The following is a 22,387-nucleotide window of genomic DNA, read 5'->3' as shown; positions in this document are numbered from 1 at the left end:
GGGGGTTGGACTCGATGATCTCTAGAGGTCCCTTCCTACCCCTACAATTCTGTGATTCTGTGATTCTGTGAAATTCAGCACCCACCCTGCTCACAGCCACTGTTCATCTTCCAGCAGCAATCAACAAGCATTGAATTCAATGGGTGCCATTTTTTTTTCCTGTGTGGAGGAATTCAGTGACACATCTTTGCTTCATCTACCCTTCTATGTCAGACAGGATTGTGTTGGAGTGCCCCCCTGTTGCCATCTGCCACAGGGCAATAGAATGGAGCAGAATATTGGCAGGAAGGTTCAGCCTCTACTGCCATATCAGCAACATCTGTCTCTGACACTGTGGGCCATTGTAATAAAATAGAAGGCCCTTCTAGGTGAGCAAGTGCGTGCTGTCTCTGTCTCACATCCCTCCTGCTCTTGGTCAGCACCAGAATTTCCCTCCCTATTGCATTTTGATGTTGATTTAAAGAAAATCTGTTATTTTATCTGGAAGTGAAAACAAAGAATATCTAAAAATGTTATCAGTTTTAAATGCATGTGATTAATGCCTGAAAACATGTCATGCAGATGACAACTCCCAGAGTTCATACTTCAATTAGATTTTTCTTTATTCATCTGTTTTATGCATCCCAGTAGTTTCAGGCTGAATGTTTCTTATTCTGCACAGTTTTGATCTGCACTACCTTTGTGATCAATTTATCACCTTGAGGCCTATTTCTACTGCAGGAATTAACTTTTAAGTAACTCTAAGAAATCTATGCAGGTATAAAGAAGGAAATAATGCCTGAGGCAGGAATCAGACACGCGAAAAGCAAACAATACAAATAAAGCCACTGCAGGTATGTGCCCAGGTGCTACGGTATGAGATTTCCAAGCCAAGAGCAAGGAACAATAAGAACCCATGGTAAAAAACAGTAGCAACTCCCTGTGACAAAATCAGGAAGTGGTTTCAGCATGAAAAACTTGGAGGAAAAACCTGGGCTGACATTAATAAATGGAACGTGGTTACAAGGAAGGTGTGCTACCCTGCCACTGCATTCCAAGCATTCAGTCATACCATCAGAATGTAGCTTGGTCAAAGAGTTAGAAAGTGCCCAAAGAAACACTTGGTAAACACAACAGAGGAACATTCTGAATTGCTGCAGAAACCACAACCTTTTGGTGCGACACCCGTGTGAATGTTATAGAACAGTTTTCCAGATTATGATGTGGCCTCTGAAGGAAGAAGTGTGCAGAGCACAAGGTCACCTTGAGAGGATATTTTCATCTGCACATTGGTGGTGTTGAGATATTTCTGTCAGGCAATCAAGAAGGCTGCTGTGATAGTGTCAGACTGATAAACTATAAATAATTGATAAATAAATATTGATTGATAAACGAACCAAATCTTAAACTTTACAACAAAATTTACTAGACTGACAGACGTGCTTAAAGCTAAATCTTGCACCTTACTAGTCGTTACCAGTATATATTCGTTTTTACATGTTATCAAGTTGCTTCAAAGCAGTCAGTCCTTAACAAGCCTATCATTACATCCAAACGTTAGTTAGGAGAGTACAGTACCAGAGGGGATGCCCCATGGCTGGCGCTGATGGCTCTGCTCCTTCCTGGTGTCAGTGCTGGGAACCAGAACTGAAGCAGGTCTTTTCTGTCCCATCCCACACACATGGGATCTCCTTAATTTATAAGACAGTACAGTTTCTAAGCAATTCCCGGCCCTTCCATTATTTTTCTTTGCTGCAGCTTAACTTTGTAATGATAAAAAGTGCTTTCCCAGCTCTCAGTGTGGTGTTTTCAGAGCATTCAGCAGTGGCGGTGCTGCAGCCTCTGCTTTCAGCTTGTGCTTATATTTCCACGGCCTTTGCCTCCATTCGATGTTAAAGCTTCACCCACAAGAAGCAGCTTGTGTTAGCTTATGGTTCACACAAGTTCTCATAACAAGTTGCTAACAAGCCCAACAGGCCTTGCACAGTTAACCAAAGCCCTGTGGCCTTCTATTAGCGCTACTACTCATACAAAATTACCTATGCCACTATTCCATATTAGAGCACTCATTTTGGGATGCAGAACAAAGTGATGTTAAAGTCAGGTTAGATGAGTCGGTTGTCATTTGCGCTACAGGAGTCTGCTTTAGCTGTTACGAGTTGTAAGATGGGAAGAAATAGCTCCATCTGGTGTACCAAGAAAGAATACAATTATAATTAATACCACAGTATTAAGCACTTTAGATTAGGTTCAGTGGAATCAGAACAGACAAATGAAATAAATGCATCAGTAGAGTGGAGATGAAATTTCTATCATACATACGTTAGTATGATTGTTCTGTCTTAAGGCTTATTATCTGCTATTTTTCAACAGCCTGGTGAGAAGCCATTCGCTGCGGTAAGTGCAGATTACAAACATTTTCAGGTGAAGTTCCTTGATTGCTCATTACAAGAATCTGTACCACAATACAGGAAACCTTTAAGTTTGTCTTCACACATTTTTGTATTCTCACACTTAGAAAACATTCTTTGCTTTAACATTCTCTCTTACCCAAACATTCATGTCTCAACTCGTGTGGTGCTTTCAATCAACAAATTTGTTTTTGATCCAAATTTGACAGAAGAGTCAAAAACAACCAAGGGTTAGAAATAAGTATTTATTGTAAAAATACTGTTATTAAATTATAAAAACCTTCAAAATTCTACACAAAATTTATTCTCTAGAAGCACTTCAAATCAAACAGGAGGAAAAGTGCACTGTAGCATATTTGTTTAAATTAATACTCTTTTTAGTGTATACATTCATAAAGAACAACTCTGAAACGTAAGACATAAAGCTTCACAGATCTTGCTGAATGTCACTCAACACATACGTAAGCCGTCTTATTTTGTCCTCCATGGCTTTTTTATTGTTGGCTGTTTCTTGCAGAAGCTGACGCATTTCTTCTTCAATGCAGTAAACCTGAAAGCAAATACAGATCAAATAACCAAATAAACAAATGCAGATCTAACCTTTCCTTAACACTGCCAACAAACATACACTTGCCAGTTTTTAACTCTGATAAAATATATAGGAGTTGCATGTTTAAATTGGTAAACAAACAGAATTTACGTTTTAAACTTTATATTATGGAAAAGATTTTTTTGACGGTAGTGATAATCCAAAATAAATACTTCCTCAAGGAGCTAAACTGCCACAAATAGATGTGACAGGACAAACAACTTCTAAATCAGAAAAAACGAAGTCTATGTTAGAAGGTATCAGATACTGAAATGCATATTACAGTTTTGATGGTGAACAGAATTTGCAGTAGCAGAATTTTAATTAAAATAGAAAAAAAAAAAGTAGTATTAATTAGTAGGAGATTGCTATTAATGTAAAAACTAGAATATTTACTACATAGGAAAAAAAAGACTGTCACAGCAAGACAGAACGCAATACATGGCAAGAACGTACCGCTAATGTAGACATATGAGAGTTGAATGGAATGTCTGGTATAATAAACATTCCTTATCTACACCGGCACGAATAATGGGAAGGTGTCAGCTAGTAACAGCTGTATCATGTGCAACTTTATTTGCTTCACTCCATGAACCTCACAGCTCTAGTTATTTTCTTACTTTGCAAAGATGGAGTACCACATTAGGGCTGTTCCCATCAAGTAATCAGCCAGACTGATAGAAATCAGTGATTTTAAGTATCACTGCTGGAGTAGCTGTAGAATAAAAATGCAAATAAAATAAACATATTAATTGGGTATCAAAATTACTTTTTCATTTGCTGCTTCAATTTGTTTTTCCTTCTCGTTTGCCAGCTGCACTATTTCAGCCTCATGAGCTGCCAATACTGACTCAAGTCGTTTTCTGAAAGCGTCATCCATTTCACGAAGCTTCTCCGTAGCAATCCTAAAAATAATAAATAATAAAACATAAATTACATTCTTCCAAAGAAACAAAAATATAAAACATTTTGCTTTGCCTAATCCTTTAATAAGATGCCTTTGATGAGGTTTTAACAACACAAGCACAAAGACAGTTATTTCAATATTTAGCTTCAGAAGAGATTTTGCTTTCTCAAGCACACCTTCTAGTTTTATGCACCATATTTAGGGCTTCTGGCATTCTTCTTAGCAGAAGCATTTAATCACTCTTAGCTGAAACATTTAATCATTAGAAAAAAATAAAAAAGATTCAGACTTGCCAATGTTAACATGGCTCAGAGCTCCGTATGTTTTCAAACATTGGCTTATCATACTTCTGCTTTCTGAGAAGGCAAATAGATTATGTGATCCTGCAGACTGCCTCCAGGTCTATGTTCCACACAAACAAGAGAGCCTGCTTCACAGAATTGAAGCATTTATCTGATTCTCAAACAAATTCTGCATTTAAGGGCATGATGCATTTAAGTTCATCACAGCAGCAGCAATCTACCCTATGTCTCTGAAGTGCCATATGTCATCTTAGTCTGTGATCGTTTTCTGGGGTATGAATATTTCTCTCCATATATTTACTAGTAGTAGCTCAAAAATATTGATAGTACAAGAGAAAAAACAAAAGAAATTGAAAACCTTTTATCATTTGTGTGGGAGAAAAGCAAGAGATTACTTACAAGCACCCAGCCACAGACTTAAATATTTATTATTATTGTTAACATTTACCCTAGGTCGTGATAAGTACTGTGGATCCCACTTCAGTTTTTCTAGGTATTTGCTCAAAGTATTTACATAACTCTGACAGACATCAGTGAAGTACTGTGGCCTCTCCCCTATACTCAAGTGCCAGCCACAGTTGCTTGGCTTGATCTTGGTAAATAAACAGCTCTATGTATCCTGATAATGAAAAAGAAAGTTGATGTGCTCATCCTCAAAGAAATGCCACTTAGAGACTGCGAGACTGCCCCATATTTATAAGCATCTTCACTACGTTACTCTAGACAGCACATGTGATGACTGCAGACAAGTCCCTAACATGAAAGCCTGATGTCAAACTTCCTCAGAGAAGAGAACCAAAAGCACTGCAGTGGAGAAGCGTACTTGGGAGCAGGCTCAAATTATTTTCAAAGAGAACTGGAGTACAGCTTAAAAGTATAAAGGATAAACACTGCAACTAAATACTGGGCTTGTGTAGTAAAGTTGCTTGTAGAGCAAGAATTACTTCTACTCACAGTTTCCTGAAAATGGGATCACTAATAACTCACCAAAAGCATTCTGTCACTGTAACATTTTTGTCTGTTTGGGCAGCTCACAAAATAACATATTAATTTCACCTCTGAGCTTGAAGGCTTTTATTTCTCTCTTCGATCAGCTTCTTCTCCTTCATATCAAAGCTCTCCTTCATCTGTTTAACTTGTACCTCCAGCTGGCTTAATAGTTCATCTTTACCTTGCCACTTCTTCTTCAGCGCACTGAAAATAAAATGTATGTATTTATCATTCCACTTCTTAGGAGGACAGAAAAAGCTTTAATGTTCCCAGTTTTCCACATTTCTGTAAGTTTTAACTGCAAGAAAGCACTCTCTAAGCAAAAAAGACAACTTCATGGAAAAGCTGTAAACAATTGGGATCGCAAAGAGTTATTGCCCACTGTATCCATCACCTGTATGCTCTCCTGATGTCACCAAGTTCTACTTCTTTTTCTTCTAAACGCTGCTTTAATTGCTCTTTTCTCTCATTTTGCCTTTCTAGCTTTTCCATAAGCTCTTCAAATTCAGTGGCTTTTTCATCCAACTGTACTTGAAAAAGCTTATTTTCTTCATGCTGTTTTCTGATTTGTTTATCTCTTTCTTGTAAGCTCTGTAGAAAAAAATATTTCAGAATAGAAAAAAAATACTTTATTTTAACTTTGTTGTTACCCTTATAAATATGTTTAGTCTATGCTAAAGAGAATAAAAGCACACTGACTTAGTAACTCTTAAGTCTCTGACTGAGATGGAACAGAATAAACTGAACAAGGTATAGTAGCTGGATTGTTAAAATACTGATTGACAAAAGCAGAATAGGTACTAATGGGGGTACAATGAACTTGTGCTATTACAGTGAACTGAAGAATTACACTATCCTAGCTTTTCTCTCTCAAAATCATTATCAAGAATAACTGAGTGGGGCAAAGGCAAAAAGTCTCTTCACATAAGTATAATTCAACGAGGGATTCAAATAAACATCTCAGTTGAAACAAGGCTCTCTTCTGCTCTCAATGAAATCAGTTGCTGTGGACAGCTTGCCTGCACTTCCTGAATTAGTAAAACCAGGAGTGCAGAGCCACGTCTCCATCAGAGCTGTTACCATAACTGTCATTACAAGTCTTGATTTTACATAAAACCAAACTGTAACACATTCAACTTACTTCTTTTAATCTCCTAATTGTTTCTGTCTGATCGTCCACTATTTTGTTTTTAATTCGTATAGCATCACTGTCCTGATCCCTCTGCTTCTTTAAAGTTTCCACCTCGTTTGTTAAAACCTCGATTTTTGCCTCCAGTTTTCCTCGATCTTGAGAAAGGTGAGCTCCTAGACAGTACAGGACATTCATATACTACAGTCATTAATTTACAGGTAACTTCAGGATGTCAGAGGTGAGGAAACAACAATCTTAAACAAACGTCATCATTTAGCCCACTATAAACACTGCAATCTGTAAGAAAAACTTACAAAGAAGGGCAGAACTGAAGGCCAGTATTTTATCCCAGGAAAACTCAAAAAAAAAAAGAGCAGTAATTCTTATAGACTCAATCAGTCTCAGAAGAAACTACCAAATGGTGCTGAGTCATGTGAATCAGTAGAAAAAAAAGCCAAAGTGTTTTTTACCCAATATTTAATGCATTACTGATATATCAGTAAAATTTCCACAGTGGACTTAATTAACAAACATGCAGCATGTAGTGTCAAGACACTACAAAAAGTTCTTTTCATAGATTCTTTCTCAATGATATAGACGATGGCATCGAGTGCACCCTCAGCAAGTTTGCAGGCGACACCAGGCTGAGCGGTGCAATTGATATATTGGAAGGAAGGGAAGCCATCCAGAGGGACCTGGACAGGCTGGAGAAGTGAGCCCGTGTGATCCTAATGAGGTTCAACAAGGCCAAGTGCAAGGGTGGTGATGCACTGGAACAGGTTGCCCAAGGAGGTTGTGGATGTCCCATCCCTGGAGTCATTCAAGGCCAGGCTGGATATGGCTCTGGGCAGCCTGGGCTGGTGGTTGGCGAACTTGCACATAGCAGGGGGTTGAAACTACATGAACACTGTGGTCCTTTTCAACCCAAGCCATTCTATGATTCCACAATATAGCATTATTATGGCATTTTGACATTTTGGGCATGCAGAATAATCTAACTCTCACAACTGCTGTTAAAGTTCCTATAAATGGCCTGCATACTACAGAAGTAGCATATTTCCATACCATCTTTACAACTGAGTAAATCAACAAGACATTGAGAGATCTTGTCATAATTACAGGTTTGTTGGGATGTTTACTTGGAAAGTATAATATTGAATATCAGCAGTTTTACTGCAATATATATAATATATATAATGCATATATAATATTATATATATATATATATATAAAATGTATGTGTTTTACCCTGTTGTGCCAACTCCTGCCCCCATATTTTTCTTTCCATTTTTAATCCATCAATTACAGATTCTTGAGCAGTTAGCTGAGAAATAAGTTTTCCATTTTCCTTTTTCAGAAGTTCCACTTGACCAGCTTTCTCTTTGTCCTGCTCAATCACAGTTTCAAGTTCTTCAGTTCGACTCTGTGTGAATGAACATGGGAAAATAAAGAAAGATCCTTTAAAACAAGTATTCAGAATCTCAAATCAATGGTAACTAGCCAGGAAAGTCAAAGTTTCATTTGCTGTATATCAATAAACTGAGGAATATTCTGCTTGCGTAGAAGCTTCCACCTGATTAAAAAAATTGCTCATCTCCCCAGTAATAAGACACAGATGTTCGCTTCAAGTAGAAATACTTAAATTCCCCCAAACCATTTATAAAGCTGTTTTCTAAATAGCCAACTTTGATTAATGCCATTACAAAAACTTGTTTTGAATTGTACATGCCAGAAACAAGAGAATAAAAAAAAGATTAGAAAATACAGAAGTTGTGATGCTTTCAATTTCCACTTCCCATGATCAAGACTTATCTGTGATTACACAATTTATTGTTTTACATATTAAAGTTGTTTAATATAGCTTTTTTTTTTTTGTATTTTAGTTTTTAAGCAACATCAGTCATTGGCGGAATCCTGTTTTGTTTGGATACCACACCAGCGATGTACAACAAGATTAAAAACAGCTTTGCAGGGGTTGGAAAAATATGATATCCACTGGGTCTCAATCAATCCACGTGGACTGGATTATGTTAAAAAGCTGCTGAACAACACTTGACTACTTGCAGTTTCATTTTTACTTCATGTGCAGTGACTAGCCAGTTTTTTAGCTGTTGAATTATAAACCATAATTTCAGAGCAACCACTTGATCATAATAGCCACTAGTGCTCACGAGGCAAAGAGTGCACTTTCTCTGAAGGCAAGAATGACTGGATTTTGCAGTATACACAGCATAGCATTTGTAAGGAATAAGGAGGAGATACAAGAATAAAAGCTGATGTGGGTTACTCTGCCTTAATGCAAAAGGAAATACACAACTTTCAGTGAATTTACCCAATATGGAATGGTTACATTTTGGATAAAATATTAAAATAAACAAACAAAAAAAAAACCCCAACCCAAATAGTATATAGTTGAAATATTTTGAAAGAAGTACCTTCAGGTTTGCTGTGGTTTCTTGATTTGATTTTACTAATTCTGCAATCTTTGCTTTCTGTTCTTTCACTATGCTTGTGAGGTCTTGGATCAGAACTGTCATCTCTTTTTCCTTTTGTTGAAACTGAAAGAGGGACTGCTGATGTTCAGCTAGATCAGCAGAAACATTTTCAAAATCCTCTTGGACCTACAATTTCAGAAGAACTCTTGAAAAATGTTCTCCTTTGAAAAAAAGGGTAAACGCTAAAATGATATCTTTTTTTTTTTTTTTTATTCAAATAAAAGGGGAAACTTAAGTTTAGTAACACAATGTGAAATAATGAGCATCCGAAGCTGATTTTTTATCATTTAATTTTTAATAATTTATATTTGAAAGTAGCAGCAACTACCAGCATTTTCAGATGAGTCCTTGGAACAAACACTATAAGAATGAAAGGAACACAACCCATTTAAAAGCACAATTCTGTCTAGTTTTAGATTAAATGTTCTCTTACCTCTTTAAACCTTTTTGCCTCCATCGTTAATGCTAAACGAAATTCATCTTCTAACTCCGTATACTTCTGGTTTAACATATTAATTTTCTCCTGAAAGTCTTTAACACGCTGCTCATGCCTCTGCTCCTCTTTAGCCACTTCTTTTGACACAGCTGCTTGAAACTCTGGTCCATGTAAAGCAACTCGGGTTTCAAGTTCTTTCCTGGAGTTACCAAACATGTACAAGAACTACAGTATCTGCCAACGCTACTTCAGCTGATTTCCTTAATATTTCTTAAAAAGGACAATGAATCAGGTAATGAATGGAATTAATTCCTTAGTTTGACTAAAAGGCTTCAGTCTTCCATGACTGTGGCCCTGGGATGGGGAAAAGTGTGTTGACCACCACTAAAACATCCAGAGAAAGGAATAGGCTTAATTTTCAATTCAAACATTTATAGAAATTTTCTATTATTCTTTTGCTGTTAATGTTTGTTTGCTTTCCTGGTAACAAAGAATCACAAAGATCAGGAAGAGAAGGGAATTAGGAAAGCCATTGTATAGCCAGACAACTCTCTTTTTCTTCCCTTTCCCTACCCAATAATTGTTCTTTCCCACTTAGATCCCAAACCTGAAAAGCAACTGCCATGAGGCTATGAAGAGCTCCAGGATACGCCTCCATATAGGATGGTGCCACATCCATAGGACAAAGATGAAACAGAATGTACTTTAAGACTATTCTGCTTTAAAGAACAAAATCTGCCTACCATTTTTTACATTACATCTTTTGGGGATTTTTAACAGAATAATGTAAAGTTCTCAAAACACAGCTATCAGATTCTTCCCATCTTAACCTGCTGTTATTTTGGCATTTGAATATATTCATGCTCAAAGCTAAGTTATCAGCTTATTTTATCATTAAGCTTCCTCACATAGTACCATACCAAAAACAACTGTCTGTTTTACATGTACATTTATTTGACTGTATTAGCTCAATAATACAGAACTTGTGTTCAAGTATTCCCAATAAATAAATAAATAAATAAATACATTTCTGAGAGGAGAGGGAAAAACAGCCAATCAAACCACCAACCCAAACTAATAACCTAATGCAAGATGCTACGGAAGCTAACCACCTGGGGGATCACTTTGTATTACTGAAGTACACACACATACACAGATATATATGTGTATGTATACATATATGTATATGTATACATACACACACACACACACACACACACACACACACACACACAAGCCAACCTTTCTGTCAATGATTCAAATGTGACTTCAGGTTTACCTGATTATTTCACAATTAAAGACAGTAAAATAATGTTAAGTTCACACATATAATAAAAAATGAATGTATGGAAAGAAAGACAAGAACATTTGCCTACAAGGACTTGCAAATCAGGAGTCTAAAAGCTATGAAGACAACCTTAAATGAGACCAAAAATGTGTGGGAAGACATCTACATATTTTACAGAGAATACCTCTCCCATAAAGACAGCCACCCACACCTGGCAGAACACATTCAAAACATGTTTGCAATACTAACGTATTCTACTTTATTTTCACAGCAAGTTAATAAAGATCTCATACCTACCTTTGTTCTCGTTCTCTTAATATAAGAAGTTCATGCAGTTGTTTTACCTTCTCCCTCTGCTGTCGAAGAGATACTCGAAGTAACTGTAATTCTCTTTCATTTGCTGATGCTTTAAGCTCTGCTTCTTGCACCTGTTTCATCTGTATATAATCATAAAAACAAGAGGGACACGATTCTTAAACTCTTACTTATCTTCATGACTTGTACCAAAATATAAAAGATGCTTTACTGACAGTTTTATATACAAGCCATTATGTTTAAATCATGCTCCACAACAGAGCAGATTTTTTCATAAAGGTCTATGGAACCTTATAATGCTACCTAGCCAACAAAAAGGATTTTTAAAAGTTGTTATACTCTTACAGTTGCAGAAATTTAACAACAAATGTTTAAATTTAAGCATTAACTTACCACAAAACAAAAAAGCAACAAGCTTTCACCACGAACAAAGGACATTTACTTAATTTATAAAGAAGTAGAAACTGTCCTGCATAAATAGGACAGGAATATTAGTAGAATGGTTTCCTCAGTTATCAACTCTCATATTCTAACACCAGTACTGGTTTCAAGCAAAACATTTTAGATGATGTATTTGCTATCTCTAGTTATTTTTACACACTCCAGGTACAAAAATCTGCATCTTACATCTTAAAGTTGCTGAACAAAGTTTCTCTCTAGTGATTTCACAACAAAAAACACATTATGAACAGCAGATGGCATACTCCACTCTTCCCATGAAGCATTCATGAAGAATTCCATTTTATAATCTGAAAACTTTTAGATACGGAATTGTCTTTACTGACATAGCAAGCCAAATTATATACATACATACATATATACATGTATATATATGTGTGTGTGTGTATATATATATATATATATATATATATAATAATCATAAAAAAAGATTTTATTACTTGTGAAATAGTAATTCATAATCAGGACACTTCAGAAGGCTGCAGCTTAGAAAATGAACCAGAAAAAGCAGGTGATGTTAATGGTAACACTCTCACATCTCATAATCACTTGCAGTATTCATCTCAATCCCCGTGTGCTTGAGTGGTGAGTGTTAATGACTTATCCACATCTGTCCTCCTGAGCAAAGCAATGGACTTAGCATATCTCTCTAAATTCAGTACTAACAAAATTCTAATCACCTCGCTTTCCAGAGTATCAAAGGTGTGAATGGTTAATGGACTACTCAAGATTAGTTTGTGCATCAATTATGTAAGTTTATTTAAGTTCTTTACTGTGAGAGTGATGAGGTGCTGGCACAGGCTGCACAGAGAGACTGTGGATGCCACCCATCCCTGGAGGTGTTCAAGACCAGTTTGGATGGGGCCCTGGGTCTAATATTAAATGTTGTGGTTGGTGGTCCTGCCTGTGGCAGAGGGGCTGGAGCTTCATGATCCTGGAGGTCCCTTCCAACCCGGGCCATTCTGTGATTCTATGATTTTATAAGTAACTATGTGTAGAAATAGAACGCAATGAAGACAAGCTGATTTCCAGGTCTCATCAGAAACAAACAGAAAATTCAACCTCCACAAAACAAAGAAAGCAAATAAAAACAAAATTATATTCTGAATTCCTTCACAAGGCTCCTCTTGGCTTGTTACTGAAGGATGAGAAACAGTAATTAAGGAAAGCTACATAGTAAACACTGGAAATAATGTGTTGTGTTTTTTTTTTAATCCATCAGAATTCTATCTTCTGCTGTATCTCTTAAGAATACTGAGTAAGTGCAACAGCCTGTTATAAGCTTCAATTTGATAATGATGGAATTATTTAAAATATGTATGTTAACTTCAGTTGTATAAATGCTACTGTAAGACTCGCATATGAAAGTCCCCACATTTTATATTCTAAGCCTCATCTTGAGAAGATACAAATACATTTCACTGCATCCCTGCTGTTCAGTTGATAAAATGAGGCAATTCCCCCTCTAAAATGAATTTTAAAGAAATATTCAAGTTAAAACACTTGCAAATTTAAGAAGTGCCAGAATAAAATAGTACAAATTTAGATGCACAGACACTCAAAACCTTTAAATAATTTAGTCATGTTTACTGAAATCCTTACACTGTCACTGCATAGAGGTATAACCATTTACCACTGATGGCAGTAAAGGTCTCCTTAATGGGAATCTCACTGTCAATCTGTACTATAAGAAAGCTCTACAGAGTATTCAAGAATTCATTAATCTTAAGAATTTATAAAATAAATCAAAGGCAAATTAAGAATTAAAAATGATCATTTTGTTTCTAGACAATTACAACTATTCTTTGAAACACAACTATTAGTATTTGTTGACAGAACATCAAAGACAGGAAAAATGACCTTTCCCTAATAAAAACTTTTGCAGGTGATGATACTATTACCAAGAGGGAGGATACTTCCAAGGTCTAATTACAGGAAAAATAAAAACTTCATAGAATCACAAGGTTGGAAAGGACCTACAAGATCATCTAGTCCAACCATCCTCCCTTTACCAAACCTACAGAAAAAAACACTAAATCATATCTCCTAGCTCCCTATCCAGACGCCTCTTGAGCACTGCCAGGGATGGTGACTCCACCACCTCCCTGGGCAGCCATTCCAGTGCCTGACCACTCTCTGAGAGAAAAAGTTCCTTCTTATGTCCAGTCTAAACCTCATCTGATACAACTTGTGGCCATTTCCTCAGGTCCTGTTTGTTGCCCGGCAGAGGAGGTCAAGCCCCTCTTCACCACAACCTCCCTTCAGGAAGTAGTAGAGTGTAATGAGGACTCCCCTGAAATAGTGGCAGCATTTGTTTTAGCACCTTCTCTATTTGTATGCTAAATAAAGTCCTCTGATACTTCAACATCATTACCTCCAGCTTTATAATCAAAACCAAAACAAAAACCCTAAGAAAGCAACAATCAAACAGGAGCTCTACAATAAGTTCTCAGCAACTACCATTTTGTTCTGGTTGTTAAGAAAGTATCCACTTAAAATTTAAACAAAACCATTAGACTCTAAAGTCTAGTCTTTATTCACACTTAAGACTAGAGTGACCATCCTGTTGCCACCATATTATTCAGTCATGAAAAAATATTTACCTCTATTGCTCGCTGCTGCAATCTCTGTGTTTCCATCTTGGATAATGCTTCTTCTAAAGCTTGCATAGCCTTCTGATGCTCTGCTTCTTTATTTTTTGCTTGATTTAATTCATTAGTAAGTCTTTCAGTTTCATCTTTCAACTGTTGGACATCTGCTTGCAATCTTACTTTAATGTCTCTCTCTTTCAATATCATTTCCTTTAACCTGCGAAGGAATATAATGTAGTTGTATAATAAGAGGTTTTGAATTTAGTCATGCCAATTACATTAAGAAATAGACATTTATTTAGTAAGGGTTGTAGCACTGCATCTTGTGTTTCCTTGGTGAGCTGTGTTATGTGCAACATTGTCATGCAAAACTGTTTAATGATTACCAAAGCTACACACTGCACTATATTTTATTTTATTTTAAAAGAAAAAGGCTAAATATGACCTCATAGATAAGTCTACAAAAGAAAATACATTCCAAACATAATTTTGCTTTATATGTAAATTGTACCTATAGTATCAATATGCAATTAAGAAGGACAAATAGAACACATCTCCAAACAAAGTGTTACTCGTCAACAACCACGTAAGAAGGGAGAACTTATGGAAAACAAAAAGCAGCATGCAAGGATTTGGATGGCAGTCTATGCAAAGATATGCTATGTCAGACCTGTACAACATATTGCCTATTGCCCAACTCAGGCCTGCCAGAAACATCTTTGTTCACACAGGAAAAAAGCCAACTATATGGACAAGTGGAAAAAAAGCTTAGGAACTGGAAGCATGACATGACACAAGATATAGTTACCAGTGTCTCAGCTCAAAGAGAAAGAACAATCAAAATAGTGATTGCTCTGAAAGCAAAGGGCTAGAACCAGACTTAAGTGGCACACTGATACTGTTCTGAGATATGAAGAGGAAGAATAGGGTACTAAGCACTGACAGATATTCCTGTCTCCTTATGTCTTTTCAAGCAAGCAGTGACAACCCATTAAGTATTGCCCTATATGGGATTTCAGCAGAGCGTAGAAAGGAATTTCACTAATATTGAGAGAAGTTCAAGCAGTACTTTCTGATGTGTGATTTTCCAAGCACGCTTTTAAAACTATTCTCATTTCCTTAGCCTACAAATTGAAATAACAAAAAAAAAAAAAAGGAAAATATACTACAGAATCCATTTGCCTACCTCTCTGTAGTGTATACAGCCATACTCTGAATATTCTTTTCTTCTTTTGCATGTTTCTGTAACTCTTTGACATGCTCTACTAATTTCTTCTCTGCTTGTTCTGCTTTCCACCTTCTTTCCTTTTCCTGATCAAGTTCCTGAATCAGTGCCTAAACAAGAATGCAGTAACCATCAACTTATGTGGTAATATTAAAACATAGCCAAAAATGAAGAAAGATATTCATTAATTGTAGAAAAAGATTACTTGGTCTTTATCAAATCCACAGTTAAGTGACCATACCAAAACCCCCCATAAGAGAAAAAAACAACATTCTCTTTCAGATGACACTGTACATAACTATTTTTTATCCTGTCACACTTGACTCCAGGGGAAGTCATACTCAAAATGTTGCCGAACATACTCGGTATGTGGGTTCCTGTGTCGCATTTGAATTCATTTCATCCAATTTTTCCATATTGCTCTGTCTTCCAACTAATACATCAGCTCTTCTTCCCACTACTTCCAAATCGGGAGTATCTGATGATGAATTGAGATGAGAGTTCCTCTGATGGGAACGCTTTGAGGAACTCTTCTCTTCCCTTCAATGGAAGAAAAACAACAGGTATTTGAGAACATGCAGAGTTTAAACACTTTTTCAAATGCCACCAAAAGAAACACTGAGGATTCAGATAAAGAACTGTAAAGTCTTGTCTTGTAAAAGCACAGAAGTTGAATTGTACAGAATTCAAAGCCACCTAGAAAATAATCTGAAATAATCTGTAAGCAGGTCTAGAAGCAAACAGCTAAATTCAAATCTTCAGCTGTAAAAACGTGGTACTTGTATTGCTATTAGAAAAACATCTTTTGACCAGATAGATATGAAAATTTTAGAGAAGCAGAGTAGCTGTAGAGCTGCAGTGGTTAACAAATCTAATGGTTTAATTTATCGGAAGTGTGGGATAAATGATGATATATTTACTGTATATTCAGACTCGTTGCTACAGCAGCCTCAGTGTCAGCACAAAGAACAGCTATTGTCTTGACAGATGTTTTGATATCTTTTTAGATATCTTTTTTATTTTAAATTTGACTCATACAGTGATGCATTTTTATAATGAAAAATTCTGTCTGTATAGTTTAATAGAAAGATGAATAAGTGTGCTGCTACAATTCAGAAGGTTTTTCTTTTTTGGAGTCTTCAGTTCAATTTCTTTTTCACCTAAATGCAGCAGATGTTCATACAGGTAAATGGCTGTGCAATTGATGAATAAACTTCAAGAAGTTATCTGTATATTATTTAAGGTTTTCTGTATTTTATAAGGATACCGTTTCATAATGCAAGGCACATAAAAGAAAAACGAGGAAGCAAGGAGTTTATGTAAGAAAAAAGAGGGCTTATATATTAAGCATTATCAGCAGGGTCATCTGACAAGTATGTCATTTTTTTCCCACTGATCCAACATCCAAGAAAAAACACCAGAAATTTGACAGCTGCTTTGCTAATAATAGTTTTGTTATAAAGCCACAGTAGTTTGTAATTTTTAGAGCATTAGCTCAAGTTCAGTCAATCTACCACATTCATAAAATGCTTCAACACAAACTAGGTTTATTCCAACAACACTCAGCTTAATTATTTTTTATTTATATGACAAACGTGGATACAACCTGCCAGTTATCTTGGTCTTAGGATGATTCAAGTGACGTCTAGCAGATGAAGTAGTTCTATGGTAAGTAGGGATCTTGCTTCTTTTCACAGCCTTTTTGCTGCCCTCCTTCTCAGTCTCATGTTCACTCTCAGAAGTTGGATCTGTGTCTCTCTTAGCTTTTAGAACATTTGGAGGGGCCTCCATTCTCGAGGCATTAGACACCTAAGAAAAGATTGAAGTTCTGTCTGTGTATCTCATAGTTCTAATTAGCACATTTCTAGCATTTACCATAGTACTATTTTTGGGAATTTAAGACTTACAATATGTTTTTCATAGAGAAGAAAACAGCAGCTTCCAAGCTACCCCTTTCCCTCCTTGCTAAAATAATTTAGCATATTAAAGATAATATAAGCAAAATAGAACCACATGCTTGAGAATAAATAACTGTAACTTTCTGAAGGATCTGAAGTTTACTAAAAAAAAAATAAATTAATCAGGCACAGAGTAAAGATTGTTGCAAAAACTAAAACACACAGCACTTAAAAACATTGCATGTTTCCAACGTACACAATAAATGGTTATTAAAACAGTGAGAAACATACCTGACAAACATATCAGAGCAACTTAACCTACTAGCTAGCAAAAACAACTTCCACCAACTCTGCTGCACTTCATATTTTGCTCTGGTTCAATGACATATATGGATGGCTTTAGAGTAAAAACCAAACAATCAGAAAACAATTTGCTATCTAATATACCATCAGATTGTCCTTCAAGCCATATATGCTGTGGTTTTCAGTCAATATGAAACTTTCATGAATCAAAGTGGAATCAGCAGTTTAAAAGTGTTTTTTTTCATCTCCTTAGTTTTTAAAAACTGCTAAATACACATTACTGTGAAGTCAGAACACATGTATCTGTATAAACTCTGTATCATTCATAGTGAACTTCTGCAGAATCAAAAGGAACTTGTTTTACAAACAAAACTTCTTGTGCAATCATAGAAAAATAAATCACCTTCTGCAGTATCTGTGAAATTTGATCTTCTAATTTTTGAATCCTCATCTCACTCTGTATTTTATCAAGTATGGATTTCTCGGGCTCTGAAGATGAAACATGCTCTGTAGAGGAACTGACAGAACTTTGTACTGGCATTTTCGTACGCTGCCGAAAATAAGCTAACGCTTGGTCGATATGCGGTGTCACCAATGGTAAGGCCTTCTATCAAAACAAAAAGTAAGGTCTGTAACATTTATGAGTTACATGCATTACAAAAAACAAAAACAAACAAACAAAATCTCTTAAATTTAAAACCAATATACACAAACTATGGCACCTGATCTTTGGATGAAGGGGACCCGGATGAAACTAAACAGTTCAAAATGTCTTCTAAACACTGCAAATTCGAACAGTTTCCTTCTGCTGATTCTACCAGTTCACCATGAATATTTCTTCCATCTAGAACTGCCAGCTGGGGCAATGCCTGAAGTACAGTTTCTCTATAACCTTAAGGAAAAGACCAAATTTAAATTAATCTCCAAAAAACAATCAAACAGAAAAAAAACAAAAAAAGCAAATATTCACTGTAAAAACAGTGAGTTATAAAGTGTTCTGACACTCCCTGCTAGTAAGGGCCCTCAACAGAAAACATACCAACATAAATGAACTAGGAAGCTGCCTGCATTGTCCTAGTCTACTCTGGGATCTCCCCACCATCGTTAACATGCGGCAGTTGCAAAGACAAGTTTTTAATACAGACCCAACGCAACAAAATAGCTGCTGGAAGTAAAGACAAATATAATGAAAAGAAATTTCTGAAAGGACATGGATAATTTCGTCCTTTTTTGCTGAATGAAAATGCTAATGTAATCAGCATCTTACAAGTAGTATCTCACAGTCTGTCTGTCACTGCTTACTGATGCTGTAGGTAGAGGAAAGGCTAATAGCGCTTATTACTGATCTTCCTCTTGCTGCAATTCACTCTTTGTCCATCTCCTGCCTTAACCTAAAATAACATGTGAAAAGTTGAACCTTACAAATGCAAACAAGATTTACAACTTTGAGAACATACTCAGAGAAAATAAAACATTTCACTACGGAAAACAAATTCATTTTGTCAGAATACAGATTTCTAAAGGGTGGCCAGTTTGTGAATGAATTTGCAAGCTTCAGAACCCAGCCAACAGTGTAAGGAAAATTACTGATCAACAAAGAACAAATTATCTACCTGGCATAACATACATACTTGCTGCATAACATACATACCTGCTGCATAACAAACTGGATTGGTGTTTCCATTTTTTTCCAGTGTCAAATTGGTCAAGCATTGCAGCCCCTTTGCGCACTGAAGTAAATGGTTAATATTGTTTATGCAGTTGCTGTGAAGGTCAATACAGCTAATTTTATGATGGGTTCCATGAAGACATTGAAGTCCTGAAAATTTAAGAGAAAATACAAAACAGTGTTTCCTGCAGTGATTCTGTATGGATCAGATGCCATACTGCTGAAAAATGCTCAGTCAACAAATCATCATAATTGAAAATGATGTAAAAACTTTTGTTCTAGGAAAAAGCTCCCCTTTCTCCATCCATTTCATCCACTATACTTAAGATTCAAGTAAAGAACATGAAGTAATCAAAATGACATTTGTTCGTCACGTTAGTAGCTGCAATTACTGAGCTTCCAGATTCACTTCAGTCAGATTATTACAGCACAGACATATGAGAAAAACATAGCCTAGTCCTTTTCATAAAGAAAAGTTCATTGTTCTAGATCATAGAATGGCTTGGGTTGGAAGGGACGTCAAGAATTATCATGTTCCCCGGCCACATGCATGGCCACCAACCTCCATATCTAGTACTAGATCAGGCTGCCCAGGGCCCCATCCAACCTGGCCTTGAACACCTCCAGGGATGGGGATCTACAGTCTCTCTAGACAGCCTGTCCCAGCACCTCACCAACCCAGATCAGGGCCCCTAGGTAGAGTCATATGAACTCACTCTCTGCCTGTAGTGTCTGTGTTGCTGAATGTTCACCCCCATTCCCATACAGCTAAATACCAGCAGCTCTAGATCATTAGTTACATGGCCAAGCTCACAGAGGTAAAGCTCAGCATTGCCAAATATTTCTGTAGAAGAATGAATTCCAGTTCACAACATGATGGAAAAAAATTAACAGCTAAGAGCAGCAGCAGCTGCCACCTTTAAGCAGCACTAACAGTCAATTGTCCAAGCTGACAGAAACCTCAGAAAACACTTTTAATTTATTTTATTGAAGTGAGGCAAATGCTTGTTATTGCTCTAGCCATGTCAAAGTCACTTACCAGAGAGATCGTGTATATGATTAAACGACAAATTCAGTGTAGTTAAATTAAAGAGCTTCTCCAGTCCTAAACAAAGTGAGGGAAATAAAGACAGTAAGGTTTGCAGAATGCTCTGCTTTGTGAAATCGAGACCTGCACATTATGTATCCCTTCTAAAATCACAGCTACAAACTATAATCAACCATGATTAGAAAACAAAGCAATAAAAAGCCATAATCACACTTTCTTCTTCCGAATTACAGCACCTCGTAGTGACAAAGTATAAAGAGATCACATGCTGCATGTTTTAAAATGTACATAATATGGCCAGCAGTTTGTTTTGACTCAGTATGACCTCAGGACAGGCATACTTCCAGAAGGAAGTTTTAACTTATAAAGCTTCATTCGTTCAGAATCGGGCAGAAATGTGCATTGCAGACCCTCCACTGCCGTTATCAGGTTGCGGGACAGGTTCAGGCTGCGCAGGCTGTGCAGGGCACTCAGCCCCTCCATGCGGCGGATTTGGTTGGACGACAAGTCCAAATGCTGCAAGTTCCGGAGGTGGTCGAGCCCTTCGATCCTGGCGATGCGGTTGCGCTGCATGTTGAGCGTGTGCAGGTCCGAGCTCAACGAGACCTCCTGCAAGCTGAGGGGGAGAGGCACCGCTATCAGCAGGCAGGGGAGCGGCGGCCCCAGCCCAGCCCAGCCCAGCCCCTCTCCTTTGCTCCCTGTGCCCTCACGGCCCACCCGCCCCCGAGGCACGCTGCTCACCTCCTCACGCCCTGATCCACGAGGCTGAGCTCCCCAGGCTCGCCGCCCTGCCCCGCCATCACGCCGCCCCGCTTCAAACTTCCCTCCGCTCTCAACGGCGACGCTCCGCGAGTTGCGACAGTCCTGCCGTAAAGCAGCAAGCACCGCCCGCCGCCTTCACGCCGCCTCCCGCCGCAGTGCTGGGCTTGGGGTACCCCAGAGTACAGCTGTCCCTTCTGGCTTCCAGGGCGCACTGCTGGCTCACATTCAACTTGCTGTCAGCCAGAGCCCCTAGATCCCTTTCTGCAATGCTGCGTTCCAGCCACTCATCCTCCAGTCTGTATAGAATCACAGAATCACAGAATTGTAGGGGTTGGAAGGGACCTCTAGAGATCATCGAGTCCAACCCCCCTGCCAAAGCAGGCTCCCTACACCACGTCACACAGGTAGGCGTCCAGGCGGGTCTTAAATATCTCCAGAGAAGGAGACTCCACCACCTCCCTGGGCAGCCTGTTCCAGTGCTCCGTCACCCTCACTGTAAAGAAGTTCTTCCGCACATTTGTACGGAACTTCCTATGCTGTACTTTCATCCCATTACCCCTAGGCCTGTCCCCACGCACTACTGAAAAGAGACCAGCCTCACCACTATGGCTCCCACACCTCAGGTATTTATAAACCTGGATCAAGTCCCCTCTCAGCCTTCTTTTTTCAAGGCTAAACAGACCCAGTTCCTTAAGTCTCTCCTCATAGGGGAGAAGATCTCAGTTTTGCAGGGTTCTGTTTTGTCAAGATCTTTTTGCAAGGCTAGCTGTATCCTGGACTGTGTCTATAAGTGGAAGTACTCTTCAATGAAGTGTTTCAGAGCTCTGATTATTTTGTAGGGCTGATACAGTTTTAAGAGTTCACCCAGTCATGGTTTAAAGCTCACTACTCACTCAGACAGGTCTGGGCAGAGGCCATGGCTGGAGCTCTGCATGATGTCTGATGTCAGTGTTGTAGTATTCCTTTGCAATACATCGCTAACAATTCTTCATGAACTGCCCACTGGAGGTGATTCCTCTTCTATTTTTAGAAGAATCTGTTCACCTCCAGTGGGCAGTTCATGAAGCTGTTACTGGGATGGGTCTCTTCTCTGTCACTATTCACTATAGGAGAAGCCCAATAAAGTCTGAAAGCTTGATTTCTGAATGGCTCAATTTAAACACTTAAGTGCTATTCTTGGCTATACTTGCCAGCCATCAGTTAGTAATATGTTACTGGAAAAAAAAAAAAATCGACCATACTTTTCTTCACACTTTAGATCCCAATACAGAATGTTTACAGCATCTCATGCAAACATCTTTGTTTTGGTATTTTGTTAAGGCTAAGGAAATAAATACTTTAGATAAATAAACTGTATGTCTAGCAAGAACATTCATGTTGGATGAAATTACAAACATGGTGTAATTCCACAAAACAGTGGCTTTTGCTGTATTTAGCTAATTGTTATGTGGGGTTTCTTTCTTAATCAGTAGCAAAAGTGGAATCATATTTCCGTCAACAAAACAAGCAGATTTGTATGTCTTCCAGTAAAAAGCATAAGTACAACAATTTTGACAGAAAAAAAAAAAAAAAAAAAAGAAAAAAGGAA

The 22,387-nt window shown here is 37.5% G+C and overlaps 1 protein-coding gene across 3 annotated transcripts; it reads right to left on the bottom strand.

Annotated features, from left to right (window-relative positions):
• Window positions 1-2,674: 2,674 nt before the first annotated feature.
• On the bottom strand, window positions 2,675-20,907 carry LRRCC1 (leucine rich repeat and coiled-coil centrosomal protein 1). Of its 3 annotated transcripts, none has more exons than XM_015855888.2 (19): window positions 20,779-20,907; window positions 20,448-20,653; window positions 20,029-20,094; window positions 18,972-19,139; window positions 18,043-18,212; window positions 17,724-17,924; window positions 16,726-16,928; window positions 15,482-15,659; window positions 15,081-15,229; window positions 13,907-14,111; window positions 10,827-10,966; window positions 9,239-9,440; window positions 8,746-8,931; window positions 7,559-7,733; window positions 6,320-6,483; window positions 5,573-5,769; window positions 5,245-5,382; window positions 3,749-3,884; window positions 2,675-2,940 (listed from the first exon to the last, which is right to left on the bottom strand). In XM_015855888.2, exons 1-19 carry the CDS (start codon window positions 20,835-20,837, stop codon window positions 2,818-2,820), a joined length of 3,066 nt encoding a protein of 1,021 aa, XP_015711374.1. In that variant the 5' UTR covers window positions 20,838-20,907; the 3' UTR covers window positions 2,675-2,817. The 3 variants fall into 3 exon arrangements, with proteins under 3 accessions (XP_015711374.1, XP_015711373.1, XP_032298680.1); XM_015855887.2 differs by having other exon boundaries at window positions 17,724-17,927; window positions 20,779-20,906; XM_032442789.1 differs by lacking the exons at window positions 18,972-19,139; window positions 20,029-20,094; window positions 20,448-20,653; window positions 20,779-20,907 and adding an exon at window positions 18,623-18,944 and having other exon boundaries at window positions 17,724-17,927.
• Window positions 20,908-22,387: the final 1,480 nt, after the last annotated feature.

The sequence above is a fragment of the Coturnix japonica genome, chromosome 2, assembly GCF_001577835.2.
Source record: "Coturnix japonica isolate 7356 chromosome 2, Coturnix japonica 2.1, whole genome shotgun sequence".
NCBI classification, from domain to species: Eukaryota; Metazoa; Chordata; class Aves; order Galliformes; family Phasianidae; genus Coturnix; species Coturnix japonica.
The sequence above is the reverse complement of the archived record's forward strand: the minus strand, read 5'-3'. Positions and strand labels throughout refer to the sequence as shown.

Excerpts from the sequence above, each read along its gene's own strand:
- LRRCC1 (XM_015855887.2), bottom strand. The coding sequence starts at position 20,837 with ATGGCGGGGCAGGGCGGCGAGCCTGGGGAGCTCAGCCTCGTGGATCAG. Across the intron at positions 17,928-18,042 it reads CCCCTTCATCCAAAGATCAG|AAGGCCTTACCATTGGTGAC; the intron begins GTGCCATAGTTT and ends TTGTTTTGATAG. Across the intron at positions 10,967-13,906 it reads TGCAGCAGCGAGCAATAGAG|ATGAAACAGGTGCAAGAAGC; the intron begins GTAAATATTTTT and ends GATTATATACAG.